General features: G+C 68.6%; 2 protein-coding genes across 5 annotated transcripts in view; one reads left to right on the top strand and one right to left on the bottom strand.

Moving 5' to 3' along the window:
• The window catches only part of CDC42BPB (CDC42 binding protein kinase beta), a 75,670-nt gene extending 64,746 nt beyond the window's left edge, over positions 1-10,924 (top strand). The window contains exons 21-32 of one of the 4 annotated variants that reach the window (XM_036429012.2): positions 22-161; positions 1,274-1,355; positions 2,041-2,257; positions 2,353-2,415; positions 2,672-3,268; positions 5,126-5,223; positions 5,300-5,438; positions 5,491-5,650; positions 5,748-5,865; positions 6,174-6,279; positions 6,346-6,416; positions 10,048-10,924. In XM_036429012.2, coding sequence (XP_036284905.1) covers positions 22-161; positions 1,274-1,355; positions 2,041-2,257; positions 2,353-2,415; positions 2,672-3,268; positions 5,126-5,223; positions 5,300-5,438; positions 5,491-5,650; positions 5,748-5,865; positions 6,174-6,279; positions 6,346-6,416; positions 10,048-10,179 — 1,923 coding nt within the window. In that variant the 3' untranslated portion in view covers positions 10,180-10,924. Of the gene's footprint in view, positions 1-21; positions 162-1,273; positions 1,356-2,040; positions 2,258-2,352; positions 2,416-2,671; positions 3,269-5,125; positions 5,224-5,299; positions 5,439-5,458; positions 5,651-5,747; positions 5,866-6,173; positions 6,280-6,345; positions 6,417-10,047 lie in introns of those variants that run through there. The other 3 variants (XM_036429007.2, XM_036429008.2, XM_036429011.2) reach the window with 3 other exon arrangements.
• A 1,927-nt stretch (positions 10,925-12,851) lies between these two features.
• Positions 12,852-20,519, bottom strand: AMN (amnion associated transmembrane protein). The gene is made up of 12 exons (XM_036429029.2): positions 20,444-20,519; positions 19,686-19,804; positions 19,366-19,410; positions 15,697-15,784; positions 15,382-15,587; positions 15,172-15,309; positions 14,411-14,519; positions 14,255-14,337; positions 13,932-14,121; positions 13,682-13,859; positions 13,150-13,222; positions 12,852-13,063 (listed from the first exon to the last, which is right to left on the bottom strand). Exons 1-12 carry the CDS (start codon positions 20,484-20,486, stop codon positions 12,968-12,970), a joined length of 1,368 nt encoding a protein of 455 aa, XP_036284922.1. The 5' UTR covers positions 20,487-20,519; the 3' UTR covers positions 12,852-12,967.
• Positions 20,520-22,283: the final 1,764 nt, after the last annotated feature.

The raw sequence follows: 22,283 nt of genomic DNA, 5'->3' as shown, positions 1-22,283 counted from the left end.
GAGACGTCCGCTTACCCGCAGGTCCCGAAGCCGACGGGCGTGAAGAAGGGCTGGCAGCGGGCCTACGCCGTGGTCTGCGACTGCAAGCTCTTCCTGTACGACCTGCCCGAGGGCAAGTCCACGCAGCCCGGCGTGGTGGCCAGCCAGGTCCTGGACCTCAGGTCTGCTTCCCCGAGCGGAGGGCGCGGGGCTCGGTAGCCCCTGACTTCCTTCCTGCCCACCCCTCCCTCACTGCGCGGACCCCAACGCAGGCAAGAACACACGTGCCGGAACGTCCTGGCTTAGGTCTGTCTGGTTAGAAACTGCGCAATGAGCATGTAACATAAGAAACGGCACGCCGAGAGCAAGCAGGGAGCGCCGGCGCGGCCGTGTCCTCAGAGTCTGTCTGTGCCTGCGGGTCCCTTGGCGACAGCAGCCTGGAGCCGGGCTGTGTGCCCCAAGGCTTGCTGGGTGGCGGCACCTCTGACCTCTCCATGCCCGTCGCCTGCCTCTGGCACCAGGCACTGAGGGCAGCGAGCATCCCCCTCATGGCTTCTCTTCTCGTTTCGTCTGCTTCCGCTTCCCATGGGTGTGATGGCACCACCTGGCCCGGAAGTGAGAGGGTGGTTGTGAAGGTGGGCATGCTGGGCACGTTCTGGCGTGTCCGGTCACCTGCCCCAGTGCCACAGAGGTTGGCAAATGCAGACAGGGACATGCTGGGGCCCAGCCTCCAGCTAGTCGCCACATTGGTTCTGGGGGAAGGCGTGCCATGGGGTGCCATGAGGAGAGCCATATGTCAGTCACCCCCACAGCGGGGCCCCCCTCCCCTGTCCCAGTGCATGGCCAGTGCATGGGGTGGTGGACACTGGGACCTGGTTTTGGAAAGCCCTGGGGACCCTGCTGTCCCTCATGCGCCCTGGCCCGGAGGCAGAGGCCGCCGGTGCTGTGCCGGTGCGAGTATGAGCGTGGCTGCCAGGCATCGGCTCGGTTTAGCTCCTTCAATTGCAGCCTGATCACAGCGTGTCCGGCCGCCGGGGCGGTGGTTTGTCCTCCCCCAGCCGCTGAAGGACTAGAGAGCCAGTGGCTCAGGGAGGAGAGGCGGAGGGGAGGTGGGGAGGAAGAGAGGGGCTTCTCGAACCCCTGCACTGGCGGCTTTGCAGGGGAAGCGCTCTCTTACCCGGGCCAAGGCCAGGGCCCCGCCCGTTGGAGGAAGTTGTCTCGAAAGCGCCTTCTGTCCGGTCTGAACAGGCCTGGCGTCCCCCCGCGCGCGCGCTCAGTGTCCCGTTTCTTGCAGGGATGAAGAGTTCTCAGTGAGCTCCGTCCTGGCCTCCGACGTCATTCACGCTTCCCGTCGAGACGTCCCGTGTATCTTCAGGGTACGGTTCTCTCCCGTCCCTTAGAGGATTCACTGGTCACAGACAGGTCACGTGGTTACAGTGAAACCCTCAGAGCTCACTGCCGGCGGAGGGACCGGAGCCCGTGGCAGAGGCCCGGCTCCCCACCCCTTCCTTGCTGCAGGCTCCTCCACACGCCCAGCCACTGCCCTCACTGCCACCTCCCTCCCCCCCCTTCCTCTCCCTCCTCACGTCAGTGCTCTGTCCCAGCATGTCCAGGGGGGCCTCCCTCCCCTCCCCTCTCAGGCCTCTGGTCAGGAGCTGGAGCGACAGAGGACCAGCACTCAGGGCGGGGAGGGGGAGGGGCGTGGCGGTCCCTCCACTGAGCTAGGGAGGCGAGGCCTCCCCTGGAGTTGTGTTGAGCTCATCACTGTTCAGAAAGCCCCTCCTTATGCAATGCAAAGAGTTGCCGCCACTGCACTAAACTGGTCCTTCCGCAGCCGCACGACCTGTGCCGGGCCCGGCCGAGAGCTGTCTGTGTGCACGTGCTCGGAGGGCCGTTAGTGCGATGCGTGTTTCCTCGCTGTCCCGGGACAGCACAGAGGGCCTCGGAGCAGGGCCCGGCCGACCTTTAACCCTGCCCTTCCGCGGGCCAGAGGCCGGGCAGGCGGGCGTCGGTGCTGTGCTGCCGGCTTACGGCTCTTCTGTTCTCTTTTCTGTCCTGAAGGTGACGGCCTCGCTCTTAGGTTCACCTTCTAAGACCAGCTCACTGCTCATTCTGACAGAGAACGAGAACGAGAAGCGGAAGTGGGTTGGGATTCTGGAAGGCCTGCAGTCCATCCTGCAGAAGAACCGCCTGCGCAACCAGGTGGTGCACGTCCCACAGGAGGCCTACGACAGCTCGCTGCCGCTCGTCAAGGCCGTGCTGGCGGCCGCCGTGCTGGGTGTGTGCACTCCCGGCCCATCCCCGGGCACAGCGGCTGGCCTCACCGGCGTTCCCACGGCTGACGTGCTTTCTGTTCTCGCCCTCTGCCCACAGACAGCGATAGGATCGTGGTCGGCTTGGAAGAAGGGCTGTACGTCATCGAGGTGACGCGTGACGGTGAGTGGCGGCCGTGTCCGCTGTGCGTCAGGCCCGCGGTTAGTGCAGCAGCGTCAGGCGTGGGAACTTGTGCGCGTTGAGACGCTGTCACTGGCCGGGTCCATTGCTCCCATCAGACTTCGTAACGGGAGGGAAGGCCGCAGCCAGACCACTCCGCGGGGCCCTGGGCGTCTGGGACGGGTGGAGGGTGCTGAGCCAGCGCCGGGAGCAGGGTGGGCACCGGTCCCAGCCTCGGCTCACACCCGCCCTCCCGCAGTGATCGTCCGCGTCGCTGACTACAAGAAGGTCTACCAGATCGCGCTCGCCCCCAAGGAGCGGGTGGCCGCGCTCCTGTGCGGCCGGAACCACCACGTCCACCTCTGCCCGTGGTCCGCCTTCGACGGCACAGAGAGCAGCGTGGACGTCAAGCTCCCGGAGACGAAGGGCTGCCAGCTCCTGGCCACGGCAACTCTGAGGAAGGGCGCGGCCACCTGGCTGCTGGTGGCGGTGAAGCGGCTGGTGCTGTGCTACGAGGCCCAGCACAGCCGGCCTTTCCACAGGAAGGTGGCGGAGCTCGCGGCCCCGGGCAGCGTGCAGTGCATGGCCGTGCTCTCCGACAAGCTCTGTGTGGGCTACCCCTCGGGGTTCTCCCTGCTGAGCCTGCAGGGGGACGGGCAGGCGCTGCCGCTGGTCAATGCCCAGGACCCCTCGCTTGCGTTCCTCGCGCAGCAGCCTTTTGACGCCCTGTGTGCTGTGGAGCTCCAGAGCGAGGAGTACCTGCTTTGCTTCAGCCACATGGGGCTGTACGTGGACCCACAAGGCCGGCGGTCGCGCACGCAGGAGCTCATGTGGCCTGCAGTGCCTGTCGCCTGTAGTATGTATATGTTTTCTGTTGCCTATCCCTGTCGCTGCTCTTCACGCCTGTCGGCACGTTCAGTTTTGCTTCAGTTCGTCTCCAGTTCCCCCCTCAGGGAGCCAGGGAGCCAGGGAGCCAGGGAGCTGGGCGGGGCGGGTCCACTCAGCCCGGAGTCATTCAGGAACTCGCAGCAGCGTTAGCACAGCACCTGCCGCAGGGCTCGGCATGGCCAGCAGAGGGCGCTGCCCTGCCTTGGCAGCTGTTCTGGAAAGAGCCAAGTTGTCCAGGGATTGAGGTGGCCTCCTGTGTGAGGGGCTCCGTGGGGCTCCTGCCCAGCCCACCATCTGAGCTTGTACAGGACCCTAACCCTCATGCCTACCACTGGTGGGCATGCGGGAACCCAGGGGGGATGGGACGGTTTAGGGCAGCAGAAGTGGGGTTACAGGTGGTGGGGTTACAGGTGGTGGGCGGGCCCGTTTTCCCTCAGTTGCCTGCAAGTACATCCTTTGTCCGCCTCGTTGCTGGCAGAGAACTGGGAGTGTTGGACCAGGAGCCGGGCTGTGGGGTGTGCTGCCTCCGTTGGCTCCGGGGGCTCACGTGTGTGTCTAACTCCTTGGCCCTCGGCCATCCTGGGGCAGCGCAGCAGCCAGACCTCTGCTGCCACGCCTGCCCACTCCCTGCCATCCTCATGTCCGCAAAGCCGCCCCGAGGAGCAGCCTCAGAACCACAGGGCCCGCTTGGCGGGCTGGCCGCTAGGAAAGGAGGAAGGACCCAGCCCAGCCCCGGTGTCTCGCCGCGGTGGCCACGCTGAGCCTGGCGCTCGGCTCTGCTGCGCCTCGTGGTCTGTCTCCGCCCTCTGCACAGCGCAGGCGCGCAGTCAGGTGGGGCTGGAGCACTAGCCCCGCCCACTCCGCCTCCCGGCCGTGCAGAGCGTGCCGGTCCGGCTGCGGGCTGGCCAGGGGAGGGGCCGCGGGAGCCCGCGCAGTCGGTCAGACCACAGCCGTGCTCTGCCCGTTGAGATGGACGTGAGGTCACGTTGTTGGCCGGACACCTCGGTGCCACGCCTCGTCCTGCACAGATCTGGCTCCTGCGGGGACCCCACGGGGTCAGGGAGGGGCTGCCAGGAGCCAGGCGGACGGTCCTCTGCCCGGCCTCCTGCCTGCGGCGACCCAGCTGACTCTGTGGGGTCGAGAAGGTGGTCGTGCCGCCCACTCGGAGCCGCAGCAGCTTAAAGCCCCTGCTGTCGGCAGCGCCCATGAGGCTGGGCGGGAGCCGGGCGCCGGGCCTGCCTGCCCCTGGGTGAGGCCGCCCACCTGACGGGCAGTGTTCAGCGGGAGGAGCGACAGGCACCACTGCCTGGAAGCCCCACCACTTCGCACCCACAGGCCTTGCTCATGCCTTTGGGACGACGGGTGGCTCAGAGGGAGCAGGGAAAGGGCCGTTGCAGGAGACGTAGTTCGGAGTCAAAGCAGAGGGCAGAGGGGTGCCGCCCCCGGGGACGGACCAGCGCCGCACAGGCCCGTGGCCGGGCTGTGCGTGGCCAGCTCGTCCCCGGCGCCGCAGTGGCTGCCGTGAACGCTGACCCAGAGCCCAGCTCCCCAGAGGAGCTCGCTGTGGGCAGCCCTCGGCCTCCCTGACCGGGCGTGTGCAGCCTCGGTCCACTCAGGGCTGCAAGGACGCAGGCCGGAGCTCTGCGTGCGCGCTGCCGCTTCCCCGCTCCTCGGCCGGAGCGCGGGGACCACGCACACCTGGCTCTGCAGGGCGTGGTCGGGGGCCGTGGCGGCCTCCACCTGGGCAGCCGCCTGGCCCTCGGCACCTCTTGGAGGCCGGGGGTGTCCGGGCCGCGCCGCTCCTCACCGCGCTCTGTCCGCGCAGGCTGCAGCCCCTCGCACGTCACGGTGTACAGCGAGTACGGCGTGGACGTCTTCGACGTGTGCACCATGGAGTGGGTGCAGACCATCGGCCTGCGGAGGGTGAGGCCGGGCGGAGGGGACGGCACGGGTGGCTCCCCTGCTGTGTGTGCAGCTGCTGACCCTCTTGTTCCCGCAGATCAGACCGCTGAACACGGAGGGCACCCTCAACCTGCTCCACTGCGAGCCCCCCCGCCTCATCTACTTCAAGAGCAAGTTCTCTGGTGAGGGAGCCTCCTTCTGTGACCGCTGTCCCCTGTGCTGCCCCCTATCCTGCCCCCCTATCCTGCCCCCCCATCCCGCCCCCCCATCCCGCCCCCCGTCCTGCAGCGGTCTGGGGCCACCGTGACTGCGGTCACCCTCCCTCTGCAGGAACCGTGCTCAATGTGCCCGACACCTCGGACAATAGCCGGAAGCAGATGCTGCGGACCCGGAGCAAGAGGCGGTTCGTCTTCAAGGTGCCGGAGGAGGAGCGGCTGCAGCAGCGGCGGTGAGGGGCCGGCCTGTCGTGGGCAGCCTCGCCGGGGGCGGCCAGGGCGAGCCCGAGGACTGCTCACGGTTGTGAATCCCAAATTCCCTCTCCCCAGGGAGATGCTTAGAGACCCAGAGCTGAGGTCCAAGATGATCTCCAACCCGACCAACTTCAACCACGTGGCCCACATGGGCCCGGGCGACGGCATGCAGGTGCTCATGGACCTGCCGCTGGTGAGTGCCTCCCGGGCGCTCCGTCCCGCCTGCGCAGGGCTCCGCCTGCCGCCTGCCTTCCGCTGCAGCCCTGGCCGGGCCCTGGATTTGCTCGGTGACTGTCCGTGTTTCGGACGGAACTAGCTGTCACAGTGGTTTCCACATAGCACCTCGGGGCGACAGTAATGCTTCCCCTTCGCTCTAAAAGACGGCTTCCTGTCGGAGCCGGCACGGCCTTAGCTGATGTCCCTGCGAGCCTTCCCGTTCCCCTCCTCGGGGGCCGGCCCAGTGCTCAGCGGCCACCGTGCTCACTGCTGCCTTCTCCCCAGAGCGCCGTGCCCCCGGCCCAGGAGGAGAGGCCCGGCCCCCCGCCCCCCAGCCTGGCCCGGCAGCCTCCGCCCAAGAGCAAGCCCTACGTCTCATGGCCGACGACAGGTACGGGGCACCCGGGGCGGCCGGGGCGGGCCCCTTTCCCTGAGGTGACACCTCCTTGTGCCCCAGGTGGGTCCGAGCCCGGCATGGCAGCACCTCTGAGGAGCATGTCCGATCCCGACCAGGACTTTGACAAGGAGGTGAGGCACGCCCACGCGGAGCAGAACCGAGCCCCACACGGCTGTCCTCTGTGCAACAGGCTTCTCTCCCCTTGAGCAGCCCCACAGCCCGGGGGTCGTTGGGGGCGGAGGGGGCTGTGTCACTGCCCACAGGAGAAAGAGCAGCCTCTGCTCTCCCAGTTCAGCTGGCACGGACGGTCCTGTCTGACTCAGGCCGCGCCTGGTCTTGGAGAGCCTTCCCTCATGGCTCTCCCCTTTGGCCTCGAGGTCAGAGTTCAGGGTGCACCTGCCGAGTGGATGGGCAGGTTGCGCATATCGAGCCCTTTACCTGCACTGATCCATGGGGAGCTGCCCTGCGCCCTTCGTGTCCGGGCGTCCTCCCGCCCCTCCCCCGGTGCAGGCCAGGGGCCTCCGCACCAGGCTGCCCGCCGTCTGCGCCTCCTGCTGGGCCAGGCCCGCTCCCCACATGGCGGCCAAGAGTTCTCTGGGGCTCCTGGTGGGTGTCTCCATCTCGTCAGGCGGGGCACAGGCTCATAGACATGGTGCCCTCCGCAGCACAGCCCGTTTGTCCTGCTCGGACCTGGTGGTTCTTTTAAGTGAAATCGCAGGAAGGAGTCGCTTTAAAGGAGCTGTTGGTGGCTGCTGAGTAGGTTCGCAGAGCTGTGCAGCCGAGCTCCGACCAGCTCAGACCTTCCCAGCACCTCTCCCCGCCCCGCCCGGCCCGGCCCCGGCCTCCACCTCCGTGGCTGGCCCGTGCTGGGCAGGGCGTGTCGGGTCCCAGCGGCTGTCGTGCCTGCTTCCCTCAGCATCACCTGTCCGGTCTGCGTGCTGCCGCCTGAGCGTCTGCAGGCTGCTCCTTTGAGGCGCGAGATCCCACAGGGTGAGGCGCACGGTGTCCTTGGCCACGGGTGGCTACGTCGGGGTGTTCCCCTCCGGCTGCTGTGAACACGTATGAGCATGTGCTCGTGTGAGTGCTGTCCTCGTTCCTGGGCGTGGAATGCTGGGTCACGCGAGGACGGTGGCAATAGCAGCCGCCTCGTTTCCCTTCCAGCCGCAGGGCGTGTGCAGGGCTTTGCCCCTTACCCAGGCCGCCTGGCCTCCGCCCTCGGCCGTCCAGCAGGGTAACCATGCGTGCGTTTCTCAGGGGGCCTGGTGTCAGCCGTTTGTGCTTCTGGAGCAACGTCTTCAGTCCTTCCGTTCTCCACGGCAGCACGTCTTTGTCGTTGGGCTGCGGGTTGTTTATATTCTGGACACCTGGCCCCTCGGTGTGCGGCTTGAGATGTTTCCCCCGTCCTGTGCGTGGCTCTCGCCCTCTTAGTCATACCCGCGTTTCCAGTTTTGGTGGAGACCAGTTTCTTCTGTGCTTTTGCTTCCGCTGTCATAGCTAAGAACCCCTGCCAGCCCGTGGCCCTGAGCACTCACCGTTTCCCCTTGGTGGTGTGGGTTGGCCTGTGTCAGCGCATGCATCCCCCGGCGCTCACACGCATCTCCCCCCCGCCCCCGTGCTCACATGCGTCCCCCCCAGGCGCTCACACGCTTCCCCCCCCACGCTCACACGCATGTGTGTGTGTCCGTCCCCCCCCCCCCCCCCGGCGCTCACACGCCTTCCCCCGTGCTCACACACAGCCCCTGGTGCTCACACGGGTCCCCCAGCGCTCACACGGGTCCCCCGGGGCTCACGCCTTCCTCGGGGCTCACATGGGTTCCTGGCAGCAGGAGGCAGAGGCCAGCTTCATTCCTGGGGCACACCGAGTGTGGGAGCAGCTGCTCTTCCCCGTTGTGGGCGCCCTGGTCAGAGGCCCTGACGCTGGTGAGGTCCGTGTCTGGACTCTCGGCTGCTCCTGGCCCGTATGACCGCACACCATTGTGATTCGTTGCTTTTGAGACAGTAAGTTTGGGAAGAGAGTTCTCCAGCCTTTTCTTGTTCAGTCTGGTTTGACTATTTGGGGCCTCAGGAGCGTGAGAATTGGCTTTCCCATTGCGGGGAGAAGGCCAGTGGGACCCTCGTGGGGATTGAACAGAGTCTGTAGCCACTCGAGGGAGTTGCTGTTTTAACATTTAGTCTCCGGCCGCGGCCGCGTTTTCTGGTTTCCGGGACCGGCCCTCTGGCCCCTGTGAAGTGACCGAGCACCTTGGTCCCAGGAAGCTGTTGTAAATGAATGTTTTCCGATTGCCGTCTCCGTTGCCGTGCGGGTGGAGGAGCACGGTGCTTGTGGCGTGTGCTCGTGTTTGCTGTGCCCAGACTGTGCCCCTGGGGCAGGCAGCTCCTCCCTCTCCCCCCGGCGCCTTCTCTCCTGCCTCAGCGCTCTGGCTGCCGCCTTCATCTCAGGGAGAGGGAGCCCCTCCGCCCAGGGAAAGACCTCTCTTCCCGGTGCGTTTAGCACGAAAGAGGGGAACGTCTGGGACTGGACCCCGGCCGCAGTGTCAGGTCTCACTGTGGGGCGCACCCCTTTGCAGCCTCATTGCTGTCACTGTGGGCCGGGCGTGGGGCTGAGCTCACAAGAGATTAGGTCCAGCCTGTGCTCATCAAGGAAAGGAGAGGGCAGGTGCCACCCCGCCCCCATTGCATAAACCCCATCGGGCTGGGCCCCGCTGCACAGACCCCATTGGGCCGGGCCCCGCTGCACAGACCCCATCGGGCCGGCTCCCCATTGCACAGACCCCATCGGGCCGGCTCCCCATTGCACAGACCCCATCGGGCCGGCTCCCCACTGCACAGGCCCCATCGGGCCGGCTCCCCATTGCACAGACCCCATTGGGCCGGGCCCCATTGCACAGACCCCATCGGGCCGGCTCCCCATTGCACAGACCCCATCGGGCCGGCTCCCCACTGCACAGGCCCCATCGGGCCGGGCCCTGCTGCACAGACCCCATTGGGCCGGCTCCCCATTGCACAGACCCCATTGGGCCGGCTCCCCATTGCACAGACCCCATCGGGCCGGCTCCCCATTGCACAGACCCCATCGGGCCGGCTCCCCACTGCACAGGCCCCATCGGGCCGGCTCCCCATTGCACAGACCCCATCGGGCCGGCTCCCCGCTGCACAGACCCCATTGGGCCGGCTCCCCGCTGCACAGACCCCATCGGGCCGGCTCCCCATTGCACAGACCCCATTGGGCCGGCTCCCCATTGCACAGACCCCATCGGGCCGGCTCCCCATTGCACAGACCCCATTGGGCCGGGCCCCGCTGCACAGACCCCATTGGGCCGGCTCCCCATTGCACAGACCCCATTGGGCCGGGCCCCGCTGCACAGACCCCATTGGGCCGGGCCCCGCTGCACAGACCGCATTGGGCCGGCTCCCCACTGCACAGACCGCATTGGGCCGGCTCCCCATTGCACAGACCCCATCGGGCCGGCTCCCCATTGCACAGATCCCATTGGGCCAGGCCCTGCTGCACAGACCCCATCAGGCCGGGCCCCACTGCACAGACCCCATCGGGCCGGCTCCCCATTGCACAGACTCCATTGGGCCGGCTCCCCATTGCACAGACCCCATCGGGCCGGCTCCCCATTGCACAGACTCCATTGGGCCGGCTCCCCACTGCACAGACCCCATCGGGCCGGCTCCCCATTGCACAGACTCCATTGGGCCGGCTCCCCATTGCACAGACCTGGCGATGTCTCTCACCTTGTCCCTTTGTGTTAACAGCCGGATTCCGATTCCACCAAACACTCAACTCCTTCCAACAGCTCCAACCCCAGCGGCCCGCCGAGCCCCACCTCCCCCCACAGGAGCCAGCTCCCCCTCGAGGGCCCGGAGCCGCCGGCCTACGATGCCTGAAGCCACCGGCCGCCACCTCGTCTCCACAGGCCCCGGAGCCGCGTGGCCCCAGCGCCAGTGCCAAGACCGAGCTGACCTAGTGTTGTCCACGGAAACGGAATGACGTGTAGATAAGGAGACGCAGAAACTCTATTGTAACGTGATTGTTCACGCCTCTCCCTCAGCCGCGCCTGACCCTTGGTCCGCACCGATGGATGGGAAGGCGCTGGCCCGCACGACGCTCAGACCCCACCCTGGCGCTCCGCCCGGGAGGCAGGCCGCTGGGTCGGACCGCCCGCTCCCAGAGCCGCCCTGGAGGAGGAGGCAGGAAGCCTGCCGTCCAGTGTCTGGTCCCGAGGACAGGAGCGCGGGCCGGCCGGTGCCGTTCACTAGCCGCGCGTCCTCCGCTGCGGAAGTCCTGCTGACCTTGGAGCTTGGCACAGGCCTGTGCGCGGCCCTCCCGGTCACAACCACACGTCACCAGTACCTACTACTGTGAAGTCGGCTGTGCTGCTTCCCTCGCTTCCCAGCTCCACCTCCACGGCGGCTGTCCTGGTGCCGCCAGGCCCCGCCCCCGCCCGGCCCACACGGAGCCGGGCCAGCACCGAGGGCCCTCGGGCCGGGCACCCTGCACATCGCCCCCAGCCTTTCTCGCTCAGCTCCCTGTGTGGCGTGAGGAGCCAGGCCCGAGGCCGCCGGGAGAGCCGAGGCCCTGGCCAGCGCTCCGCGTCTCACCAGACGGCTGCTCTCCGCTGCCCCGGGTGCTGAAGGCGAGCACTTCCGGGCGCAGTGCGCGGCCCCAGTGGCTGCCCACCACGCCCCCACCCCCACCCCGGGCCTGTGCTGGGCTGGCACCTGCTGGGGTTCTGGTTTTTACTTTTGTAATGTAAGTCGGAGTCTTTGTAATTATTGAATCACCGTGAGGACATTTTGAACAATTTATCTGTCAATAAAGCAGAAGATGGCAGTTTTAAAGTTCCCCGGTTTGTCTGAGTGTCGGGGCGCCCCCAGGTGCTGGGTGCTGGGAAGGCGCCCTGTCACTCCCGTGCTGGGGGCAGGGCTGGCCGGAAGGGACCTCACCTGCCGGTACCTCCAGGGCAGCAGAGCCTGGCCCCTCGATGCTGGGGGCAGGCTGGGGCGGTGACCACGTGGGCTCTGGCCCTGGAGGGCCCGTTTCCCCAGGTTGGGGGGGTGCCCTGCGGAGCCCCCGGGAGTTGGGTGACAGGGTGGTGACAGGAGCTGCCAGAGGTGATGCCAAGCCAGCCAGCACCGCAGCCTAGAGCTCGGTCTCGTCCCCCGAGAGGCACCCTCCGGTGTGTCAGCACCCAGGCCAGAGCGCCGTGGGGTCTCGGTCACAGCGGGGAAGGACCGGGAGAAGCTGTAGGAGCTCTGGCTGCAGTTCTGCCCACGGGGTCCACACCGTCGGCTCCCACGTATGGGCAGTCAGTCACATGGCCTGCCCTCCCGGGAGCAGGCTGCAGTCCTCCCAGCCTGGTGCAAGCAGCTGGGAGTGAGCCCTGCCAGGAGGGTGAGGGTGAGGGTGAGGGTGAGGGTGAGATCTGGGTGTCAGGGTTAGGGTTGGACCTGAGGTAGGGTTGTGGCCAGGGTTAGGAATATAAGTAATATGGGTTAAGGTTGGGAATATGGTTACGGTTGGAACTCTGTTGGGGTTAGTGTTAGGGGTAGGGTTGGAGCTGTGTTAGGGATACAGTAGGGTTGGACTTGATAGTAGGAGTGAGGTTAGAGTTAGGGTTTAGGGATAGGGTTGGACCTGGGTTAGTGGTACAGTTGGTTAGGTTTAGGGTTAGGAATATGGTTATAGTTGGATCTGGGTTAATTCAGTTAGGGTTGGACCTGGGGTTGTATTAGAGTTAGGGTTTGGATTAGGGTTAGGGTTAGGAATGTACTTGGATTAGGGTTAGGGTTTGACCTGGGTAAGGGATACAGTTAGGGTTAGAGTAGAACCTGGGTTAGGTTTATGGTTAGACCTGGGTTAGGGTTAGGATTAGGGTTGGATCTGGGTTAGGGATAGAGTTGGGGTTGGACCTGGGGTAGGGGTAGAGGTAGAGACAGGGTTAGGGTTGGGTTAGATCTTGGCCCTGGTGTGGTGTCTGCCACAGGCGGTCAGGGCACAGGCACGAGTTCGCCATTTAAAGGATGAATGACGGTGTTGCAGCAGGAAGCAGGGAGCTCACGTTGAAGGCAGTGCCATCGTGACCCAGCCCCTGCTGGCAGCGTGGAGCGGGCACAGTCTCGACCCTGTGCCCGGCCGGCACGGCAGGTGGTGTGTGTGGACCAGGTGCTGGGCCCTTGGTGGCCCACGTACACACCAGGCAGCACATGCCTGCTGCTCTGCTCTGGGCAGGTGTCCGCAGAGTGGCCCTGAGTGGGAGGGCAAGGCCTGGCCTGGCAGCGACATTCACCCCACCACTCTCCACCTGGCCCTGCACAGCCACTGGGCAGGACTGGGTCTCAGATGCCCCCTGCCGCTCACCCCGCCTCCCCTCCCCAGGGCCTTGGCACAGGGCAAACGTGCCTACTTCTGGGTGCCACTCAGCCGACAGGCTGCCTCGGCCTGCAGGTGGGCCGCTGCCTAGGCAGTGCCAGGCCGCCTGTGGGGGCTCCGAGGGCCACCCCGGGGGCGCCAGGCCTCCCTCCCTCCGCCTGGCGGGGACGCAGGGACGCGGGCGGAGGCGGGTGCAGGAAAGAAACCCCTTTATTGGACCCCCAGGCTGAGACCCGCACACACACCGGCCAGGGGGCCAGGGGCGCAGGGCGGGAGGAGGGTGGCGGGTCGCGCTGCCCGCCCTCAGGCGTCCGTGTCCGTAGGGGTCTCGTTGAAGAGCGGGTTGACGAAGCAGCTCTGGCTGGCGCTCTCGGCCGCCTTCGGGGCGGGTACCGGGGGCTGCGGGGGCGCAGTCAGGGCGTCGCTGTGGATCCGGCCCCGGGGAGGCCCACCCCCGGCCCCCACCCCCGGCCCCGGCCGCGCACCTGCTCCACGGAGCCGGCCACGTCGAACACCGGGTTGGGGAAGCCCAGCGGCGTCTCGTCGCGCCTCCTCCACCTGCAGGTGCGAACTCTAGAGCGCCGCGTTCCTCAACCCTCTCACCCCTCCCTCCCCCCAGTATCCGAGCCCCGCCCCGCCCCCCGGTACCTGAGCCCCGCCCCCCGGTACCTGAGCCCCGCCCCGCCCCCGGTACCTGAGCCCCGCCCCCTGCGCCTGAGCCCCGCCCCCGGTACCTGAGCCCCGCCCCCGATACCTGAGCCCCGCCCCGCCCCCGGTACCTGAGCCCCGCCCCCCCCCCCCCCCCCCCCCCGGTACCTGAGCCCCGCCCCGCCCCCGGTACCTGAGCCCCGCCCCGCCCCGGTACCTGAGCCCCGCCCCGCCCCCTGCGCCTGAGCCCCGCCCCCGCCCCCTGCGCCTGAGCCCCGCCCCCGGTACCTGAGCCCCGCCCCCTGCGCCTGAGCCCCGCCCCCGGTACCTGAGCCCCGCCCCGCCCCGCCCCGCCCCGCCCCCCGGTACCGGAGCCGCCCCTTGCGGTACAGCCACAGCGCCCCCGCCGGCAGCAGCAGCAGCAGCAGGAACAGCGCGGCTGCCAAGCCGCTCGCGAGCCCCACGCGCGACCCCGGCCGCTGCAAACCGTCCTCGACGGGCGCGCCGGACTCCCGGAAGGCGGCCGCCAGGATCCCGAGGGCCTGCCCTGCGGAGAGGCGCTCAGCCTGCGGCCGGGGCGGCCGGGGCGGGCGCGGGAGGGGCGGGCGGCCGCGCTCACCGTGCTCCGCCGCGTCCGCCAGGAGGGCGCGGGCCAGCCGCCCCGCGCCGCCCGCCGGGGGCCCGCGCTCCGCCAGCACCACCTGGATCTCCGCGTCCGCCTCCGCGTCCGCCTCCGCGCCCCGGGCCTCGCGGGAAGGGAGCGGGCGCGGCACCTTGGACACGGCCGCCTGCAGCGCCTGGAACTGGGGCTGGGGGGGCGCGGGTTGGCCCGGGAGCTGCGCCCGGGGCTGCGGGGACGGGGGTGGGGGGGCGGAGGCAAATGGCGCCCCAGGAGGCGGAGCGGCCCCGGTCCCCACAGAGGAGTTGGGGGGCGCCCATTACCTGGCTCAGGAAGTCGCGCAGCAGCCGCGCCCGGTACCGCGCCAGGTCGAAGGCAGGCCCGTGGGTCAGCGACACGACGGCGCCTGCACCGGCGGAGGGTCAGGCTCCCGGGACCCCCGCCCTGCCCCCCCCGGCCCGCCGCAGGGCGGCGCTCACCGCAGAGGCCGCAGCACTGCCCCGCGGGCCGCAGCGCGTCCTGGCAGGCCGCCCGGGGGCAGCGGCCGCCCGCCGGCCCGAGCAGCGCCGCGCACACCCGCGCCTGCACCTGCGGGGAGGCCAGCTCAGCGCGGGGCGGGGGCCCGGGCCGGCCAGCCGCACCGGGCGCCCCCCTCCGCCCGCCGCCCTCCCCTCCCCTGCCCGGCCCTCACCATCCCCCCACCATGCCCCTCACCGTCCCCTCCCCATGCCCTCAACCCCTCACCATGCCCTCATTATGCTCTCCACCCCCTCCCCATCCCCTCACCCCATCCCCATCCCCCTCTCCATGCCCTCCCCATCCCCTCCCCACCCCCTGCCCACCCCCTCCCCACCCCCTCCCCATGCCCCTCTCCATGCCCTCCCCTCCCCTCCCTTCCGCTCCCCTCCCCGCCCCGCCCCTCCCCTCCGCTCCCCTCCCCTCCCCTCCCCTCCTCTCCCCTCCCCTCCCCGCCCATCCCCTCCACTCTGCTCCTCTCCCCTCCCTCCCCTCCTCTCCCCGCCCATCCCCTCTCCTCCCTCCCCTCCTCTCACCTCCCTCTCCCCTCCCTTCCCCTCCTCTCCCCGCCCATCCTCTCACTTTCCTCTCACCTCCCCTCCCCTCCTCTCACCTCCCCTCCCCTCCTCTCCCCGCCCATCCTCTCACTTTCTTCTCACCTCCCCTCCCCTCCTCTCCCCTCCCCTCCTCTCCCCTCCCCGCCCCGCCCCGCCCCGCCCCTCACCTCCTCGTTGCCGCAGACGCAGCCAGATGGGGCGGCGCAGGCCCCGGGGCGCACGCTCAGCGCGCCCGGCCCGTGGAAGCGCAGGCGGCCGGCGCGGGACGCCAGGAAGGCGGCCAGGTCCTCGTCGCGCGTGAACTCCTGCGGGCGGTCCCAGCGGCTGAGCGCGGGGGGCGCGGCCGCCCCGGGAGCCCACCCGCCCGAGGCGCTCACCTGGCCCAGAGCCTGGACGCTGGCCACGCGCAGGGCGCCGGGGCCCAGGCCCACGCGGAAGGCGGCCGCGGGGAAGACCACGGCGTCGTGGCGGCAGGGCACGCGCTCCGCGTCCAGCGGGAAGAGGCCGCGCGCCGCGTCCCCCGCGCGCCACAGGCGCGGGTCCAGCCACGAGAAGCGGTCCGGGTCCAGGAAGCGCGCGGGGCCTGCGGAGGCCGAGGCCGGAGATGCGCGGGGGACGCCCCGTCAGGCCCCGAGGCCCCAGCCGGACCCCCCCCCCCCATCAGACCCGCCCCGCTCCCTCTGCGGCCTCACCGGAGCCGCAGTCCGGGTCCGAGCCAGGGTCCGCGGCGCTGAACCCCGCCCCCGAGGCCAGGACGAGCTCCCCGTCCAGAGGCAGGAGCTGCGAGAAGCGCAGGAGGGAGGACCCTTGTGGGCGCCCTCCTGCCCCCCACCTCCTACCCTCCCCTGCCCCGTGTCCAAGGTCCAGGAGAGGAGGGCCGGGGGGCAGGCCAGGGGCTCCTCGTCCAGGCTGAGTCCCAGATGCCCGAGGGCGCAGGGCCGCCCAGGAGCCCAGCTACCCTGGGACCTGGGAGCACGGAGTTTGGGGTGACATTAGCCAGGGCCCTGCCTCGCCCGACACCCTGAGGAGCTGTACGGACAAGCCAAGGGCTCACGGGTCCGAGACCCACGTGCTGGGAGTCCAAAGGGCCCCTGGACCCTGGGAGGGAGGGAAGGGCCAGGGGAGGCCGCAGAGTCCCCCTGGCTCCCCCTGGCAGCCGCTTCACCGGCCCAGGCCTCAGGGTCAGAGGAAACACTGAGGCGGCGGGAAGGCCAGGAACCCAAGGACTAACAGGCCCGGCCCCCTCCGGAGCCCAGGCCCCTGCCCTGCCCCCCCTCCTGGGTGGGGCTGCCGCCCAGGGCCCAGCCTCCATCCAGCTGGCCGGGCAGGGCATGCTCTCCATCTGTTCCCAGGCTCCCGGGAAGCTGACCCCTGTGGGGGGAGGTCCCAGGCCAACTACCTCCACACCTGAGGGTGCAGCCCCCTGACAGCACGTCACCCGCCCCCGCCCCCTGAGCTGGGCAGGCGGTGTCTTCACTTTGGGAAGAGCCAGAGGGAAAAGCATAGACTGGACGCCATGATACGTGAAAGGCGAGCACACCGGGGAGCTGAGCGTGAGGCCAAGGAACTTTCCAGAAGACAGCAAGGAGAGAACCTGCCGCCAGTCAGCACAGGCTCCCACCCCGGATACCGCCCTGCCTACAGGCCCTCCCCGCGGACTCCCTTCAACTGTGGGGAGGGACGGGGGGAGGATCCAGACCAAAGTGTCAAAGTTCAGATGCCAGGTGCCAGGGAGGAGAGGATATTTGAAGAAACAGGAAGGGGAATTTTCCAGATTTGAAGAAAGAAACCAGACGGAGAGGCCTCATGGAGAGCCTGCGGGAACTAAGGGGAGTCGCACCCCGACACGGGGCAGCGGCCGAGCCCGAAGACAGAGGGCACCCTGGACGCTCCAGAAAGGCCAGGTCACGGGGAGAGAAAAGGATTCAGAAACCAGGTTCTCGGCAACAACAATGGGTTCGAGAAGCCAATGGAACGATGTTTATGTGTCACCAGAGGCTGGTGCATGAGGTTCCTGCAAGCGAGGCCTTTGTTCCCCGCTGCCAGCACCGGCTCCTCTGCACCCCGCAGCCCCGGAGCCCGGCTCGGTCCAATTAGCATATTACCCTTTTATTGGTACAGGTAGGAAAAGAACTTTTCATTAGAATTTCCTATCCAAACTCCCATTCAAATGTGAGAGCATAAGGAACACCCTGGCCTGAAGGACAGCAGCTGCTGCCACGGGGACCTCCCCTGAGGACAGGCCGGGAGGAGAGCGGAGGGGTGGTGAGAGGCTGGTAATGCTTATTCTTACCTTTTTAAGTTGTTTAAAAGCTGGGGCTGGAATGCGATGGGGGAGGGGGAGACCCAGGGACAAGGGGAGGGACGCACAGGCAGGCGCTGGGGAAACCAAAGGAGCCCAGACCTCACTCCAGCTCGATACTGTCCATTTCAGGAAAGTTTAAAACATCAGAACGGCCGAAACCGGTGTGGCTCAGTGGATAGAGCGCCGGCCTGCAGACTGAAAGGTCCCGGGTTCGATTTCGGTCAAGGGCATGTGCCTTGGTTGCGGGCGCATACCCGGTGGGGGGGGGGGGGTGCAAGAGGCAGCTGATCGATGTTTCTAGCTCTCTATCCCTCTCTTCCTCTCTGTAAAAAATCAATAAAATATATATATTTTTAAAAATCAGAACGGACACAACAGCCAACAGAGGGCGTGAACAGGCTGGCAAGCAGGAAAGATGTTAAATGTTGGTCAAAGACCTCCCGTTTCCAAAATACCCGGGCCACATGTTTTCACAGGCAAAGCATACCGAACTCAACGTTTCCCATCACAGACACGGCGTGGAAAGCAGGAGCAGCAGCCAGGAGGAGGGCGTTCAGGCTAAGAGGCACCGGCTCACTGAGACGCGTGTGCTGGGGCCTCAGTGCAGGGCTGGCTGACTGGAGGCAGCCACGTACTCTGGAAACACCTGGCGTTCAGCCCAGCCCGTGTTGCCCAGTGGTTGAGTGTCAACTCATGCGCCAGGAGGTCACGGGTTCGATTCCCCGGTCAGGGCCCGGGCCCAGGTTACAGCCTAGGCCCTCACCAGGGTGTGCAGGAGGCCGCTGATGGGTGTTGATGTTGATCTCTCTTTGATGTGTCTCTCCCTCACCCTCCTCTCTCTCTAAAAATCATTAAAAACATTAAAAAGTACAAATACATGGTGTTCAAAGGGCCCATGGCCTGGGATGCGGGAAGGAGGCCTGGGCTGGCGCTGGCTGGTGTGTGCTGGTGCCAGCAGGTGGCGGGAGAGCCTGTGCCGCACTGTCCGGGGAGGGACACGCCCCGGCCGCTGGGGGCGAGGACAGGCTTGGTGGGTGGCTCGGCCTCAGCGGCCGGACCACAGCAGACAAAGGGGGGGAACCCGCACCTCCCCCGATGCAGGAAACCCCCAAAGAGTCCAACAACCTTCCTTGTGCTTTGAACCCCCCTCCAGGGCGCACAGCGGGCGGCACCCCTGCTTCCCTCTCCTGGAGGCAGCGGGACAGAATCTCTAAGATCCCAGTTTCCGGACCAAACCCACAGCCAGCGGCCGGTAGAAAGGGGCGGGCGAGGCTCCCCCAGGAGAGTCAGGGAGAGGCTCTGGGCCTGAGACACGTTTCCCGGGGGGTGGGCAGGAGGCTGTCCAGCCCCTGACTCTTCCCAGCCCACCGCCCTGCTCCCTCTGCCCCCGCCCATGCCCCGCCCCCATGCCCCCGCCCCGCCCCCACGACCCGCCCCTCACCATCCCCCCCACCATGCCCCTCACCGTCCCCTCCCCATGCCCTCAACCCCTCACCATGCCCTCACCATGCTCTCCACCCCCTCCCCATCCCCTCACCCCCTCCCCATCCCCCTCTCCATGCCCTCCCCACCCCCTGCCCACCCCCTCCCCAACCTCTCCCCATCCCCTCCCCAACCCCTCCCCAAACCCTCTCCATGCCCTCCCCACCCCCTCCCTATCCCCCTCCCCAACCCCTCCCCATCCCCTCTCCACCCCCTCTCCAACCCCTCCCCATCCCCTCCCCAACCCCTCTCCATGCCCTCCCCATCCCCCTCCCCACCTCCTCCCTATCCCCCTCCCCAACCCCTCCCATCCCCAACCCCCTCACCATCCCCCTCACCATCCCCCTCAACATTTCCTCCCCATCCCTCTCCACCCCCTCACCACCCCCTCCCCACCCCCTAAACCCCCATCACCCCCTCACCATGCCCTCACCCCCTCACCACGCCCTCACCCCCTCACCACGCCCTCACCCCCTCACCACGCCCTCACCCCCTCACCACGCCCTCACCCCCTCACCACGCCCTCACCCCCTTCACACGCCATCACCCCCTCACCATGCCCTCACCCCCTCACCATGCTGGAGACGCTGTGAGCCTCTCGCACCAGGACGGACACCATCTGCGGCGGGAGGACCGGCGGCCTCAGCGGGGACCCCGGCCCGGCCCCCCCCCCCCCCCCAAACCCGGCCCGGCCCGCCCACCTGGTCCGCCCCCGGCCCGGCCCGCCCCCCCCCCCCCCCGGCCCGGCCCGCCCACCTGGTCCGCCCCCCGGACCCCGCCCCGGCCCGGCCCCCCCCCCCCCAAACCCGGCCCGGCCCGCCCACCTGGCCCGCCCCCGGCCCACCCCGGCCCGGCCCGGCCCGCCCCCCCCCCCACCCGGCCCGGCCCGCCCACCTGGCCCGCCGGGAACTCCACGGCGGCGCCGGCGCACGGGGTGCGGTTGTGGCTCCAGTTGTCCGCGGCCTCGAAGTCGGTGTTGGGGACCCAGACTTTGCGGGCGGCCCCGGCCAGCGCTGGGGGGGCGGAGGCTGAGTGCCGCGGCCGGGCCGCCGCCGCCCGGGGGGCCCCCGCCCCGAGGAGCGCCCACCGCACCGCACGGCCGCCCCCCGCGCCCGGGCCGCTCCCCGTCCTGCCGGCGGGAGCGGGACCCCGGCCCGGGCGGTGCGGGGCCGGGGCAGCGGGCCCGGAGGGAGGGGAGCGGGGGCGGGACAGGGCAGGGCTGGGGGCGGGGGGGGGCCCGGGGAGTACGGGGTGCGGGGCCGGGAGGGAGGGGAGCGGGGAGCGAGGGGCGGGCCGGGGCAGGGCTGGGGGCGGGGGGGAGGCTGGGGCGAGGGGGGGGCCCGGGGAGTACGGGGTGCGGGGCCGGGAGGGAGGGGAGCGGGGGGCGGGGGGCGGGCCGGGGCAGGGCTGGGGGCGGAGGGGCTGGGGGCCCGGGGAGTACGGGGTGCGGGGCCGGGAGGGAGGGGAGCGGGGGGCGGGCCGGGGCAGGGCTGGGGGCCGGGAGGGAGGGGAGCGGGGCGGCCGGCGGCGGAGGGCAGGGCGGGGCAGGGCCGGGGCGGGGCCCGCGGGGAGGAGGCGGGCAGGTGCGGGCGGGCGGGGGTCGGCGGGCTCCGGGTCCCCGGGGCTGCGGGAGGGCCGGCCGGGCCGCTTACCGCAGAGCCGCAGCCCCAGCAGCAGCCCCAGCAGCAGCCCCATCGCGCCCAGCGCGCCGCCCGGTCTGACCCGGACTTCGCCCCCGGGGCCCACGTGACCGCGGGCGGTTGCACATTCACCCCGGCCGCCCGGGCCGTCCGGGCCCCCCCACGCCTGGTCTCTCCCCCCACATCCCGCCGGGACTCACCCGCCAAGGCGGGGGGAGAATAAAGGCCTTGGGGTCCCCCGCTCTGTCCCGGGTGCGGCCGGGTCAGCACCTAGTACCCCGCCTGGTGGGACTGGGGGTCCGCTCCGCCCTGCGGGCCTCCTGCCTCCGGGCGGGTGGGCTGTGGGTGGAGCTGGTGCGGTGCAGCCTGTGGCCCCTGATGGCTGGCGGCCAGGGCTATGGACCAGGGTGATGGGCGGGAGGCAGGGAGGGAGGGAGTGCAGGAATGAATGTGGGAAGGTGGTGGTTGGTGATGGGGTGGATGTGGGGTGGGAGATGGGGAGGCAGTGATGGAGGGTGGGTAGATGGATGGATGGATGGGTGGGTGGATGGATGGGTGGGTAGATGGATGGGTGGATGGATGGACAGGTGGATGGATGGGTGGATAGGTGGGTGGGTGGGTGGGTGGGTGGATGGATGGGTGGGTGGATGGATGGGTGGGTGGGTGGGTGGAGGGATGGGTGGGTGGGTGGGTGGTTGGGTGGGTGGGTGGGTGGGTGGGTGGGTGGGTTGGTGGGTGGGTGGGTGGGTGGGTGGGTGGGTGGGTGGATGGATGGGTGGGTGGATGGATGGGTGGGTGGGTGGGTGGATGGAGGGATGGGTGGGTGGATTGGTGGTTGGGTGGATGGATGGGTGGGTGGATGGATGTGTGGGTGGGTGGGTGGAGGGATGGGTGGGAGGATTGGTGGTTGGGTGGATTGGTGGTTGGGTGGGTGGGTGGATTGGTGGTTGGGTGGATGGATGGGTGGGTGGATGAATGTGTGGGTGGGTGGGTGGGTGGGTGGAGGGATGGGTGGGTGGATTGGTGGTTGGGTGGATGGATGGGTGGGTGGATGGTTGGGTGGATGGATGGGTGGGTGGATGGATGGGTGGGTGGGTGGGTGGAGGGATGGGTGGGTGGATGGATGGTGGGTGGGTGGGTGGAGGGATGGGTGGGTGGATTGGTGGTTGGGTGGATTGGTGGTTGGGTGGTTGGGTGGATGGATGGGTGGGTGGATGGATGTGTGGGTGGGTGGGTGGATGGGTAGGTGGATGGGTGGGTGAGTGAGTGGGTGGATGGGTGGGGATGGTGGATTGGGTGTGTGGGTGGATTGGTGGTTGGGGTGGATGGATGGGTGGGGAGGGGCTGTGCTGGGTGAGTGGGATGGATGGGTGGGTGAGTGGGTAGTAGATGGGGTGGATGAGGTAGGTCGATGGTGGGTGGTGGGTGGATGGGTGGGTGAGGTGGGTGGGGAATGGTGGATGGGTGGTGGGTGGATGGATGGGTGGGTGGGTGGATTGGTGGTGGGTGGATGGATGGGTGGGTGGAGGGGTGGGTGGGTGGATGGATGTGTGGGTGGGTGGAGGGGTGGGTCGGCGGGATGACTAAGCTGCCCCGGAGAGGTGGATGTGGTCCTGCGTCTGCACCTCTGTGTGGACCGGGTGAGGGCGGGGCTGGTTTGTGGGTGACGGGTGGTGGGTGAGTGAGTGGGTGCAGATTGCACACGCCGCCCGCTGTGACAGCGGCTGGTGGTGAGTACTAGGGGACGGGCTGCCAGTCGGTGGAGAGATGGGTGGGGACGGGTGGATGTGGAGACAGAGGCCTTCCTGCTCAGGCTGTAAGTGGGTGGGTGGGTGGAGGTGGCCGTGATGGA

The sequence above is a fragment of the Pipistrellus kuhlii genome, unplaced genomic scaffold, assembly GCF_014108245.1.
Source record: "Pipistrellus kuhlii isolate mPipKuh1 unplaced genomic scaffold, mPipKuh1.p scaffold_m20_p_97, whole genome shotgun sequence".
Classification (NCBI taxonomy): Eukaryota; Metazoa; Chordata; class Mammalia; order Chiroptera; family Vespertilionidae; genus Pipistrellus; species Pipistrellus kuhlii.
This window is presented reverse-complemented; position numbering and strand designations above follow the sequence as displayed.

Bases quoted from the DNA above. Each gene is read 5' to 3' on its own strand.
- AMN (XM_036429029.2), bottom strand. From the start codon at position 20,486: ATGGGGCTGCTGCTGGGGCTGCTGCTGGGGCTGCGGCTCTGCG. The intron at 14,520-15,171 runs GTGAGGGGCGGG...GCCTCCCCGCAG, and splicing joins GCGTCTGCGGCAACGAGGAG to GTGCAGGCGCGGGTGTGCGC. The intron at 14,338-14,410 runs GTGAGCGCCGCC...CCGCCGGTGCAG, and splicing joins GCAGTGCTGCGGCCTCTGCG to GCGCCGTCGTGTCGCTGACC.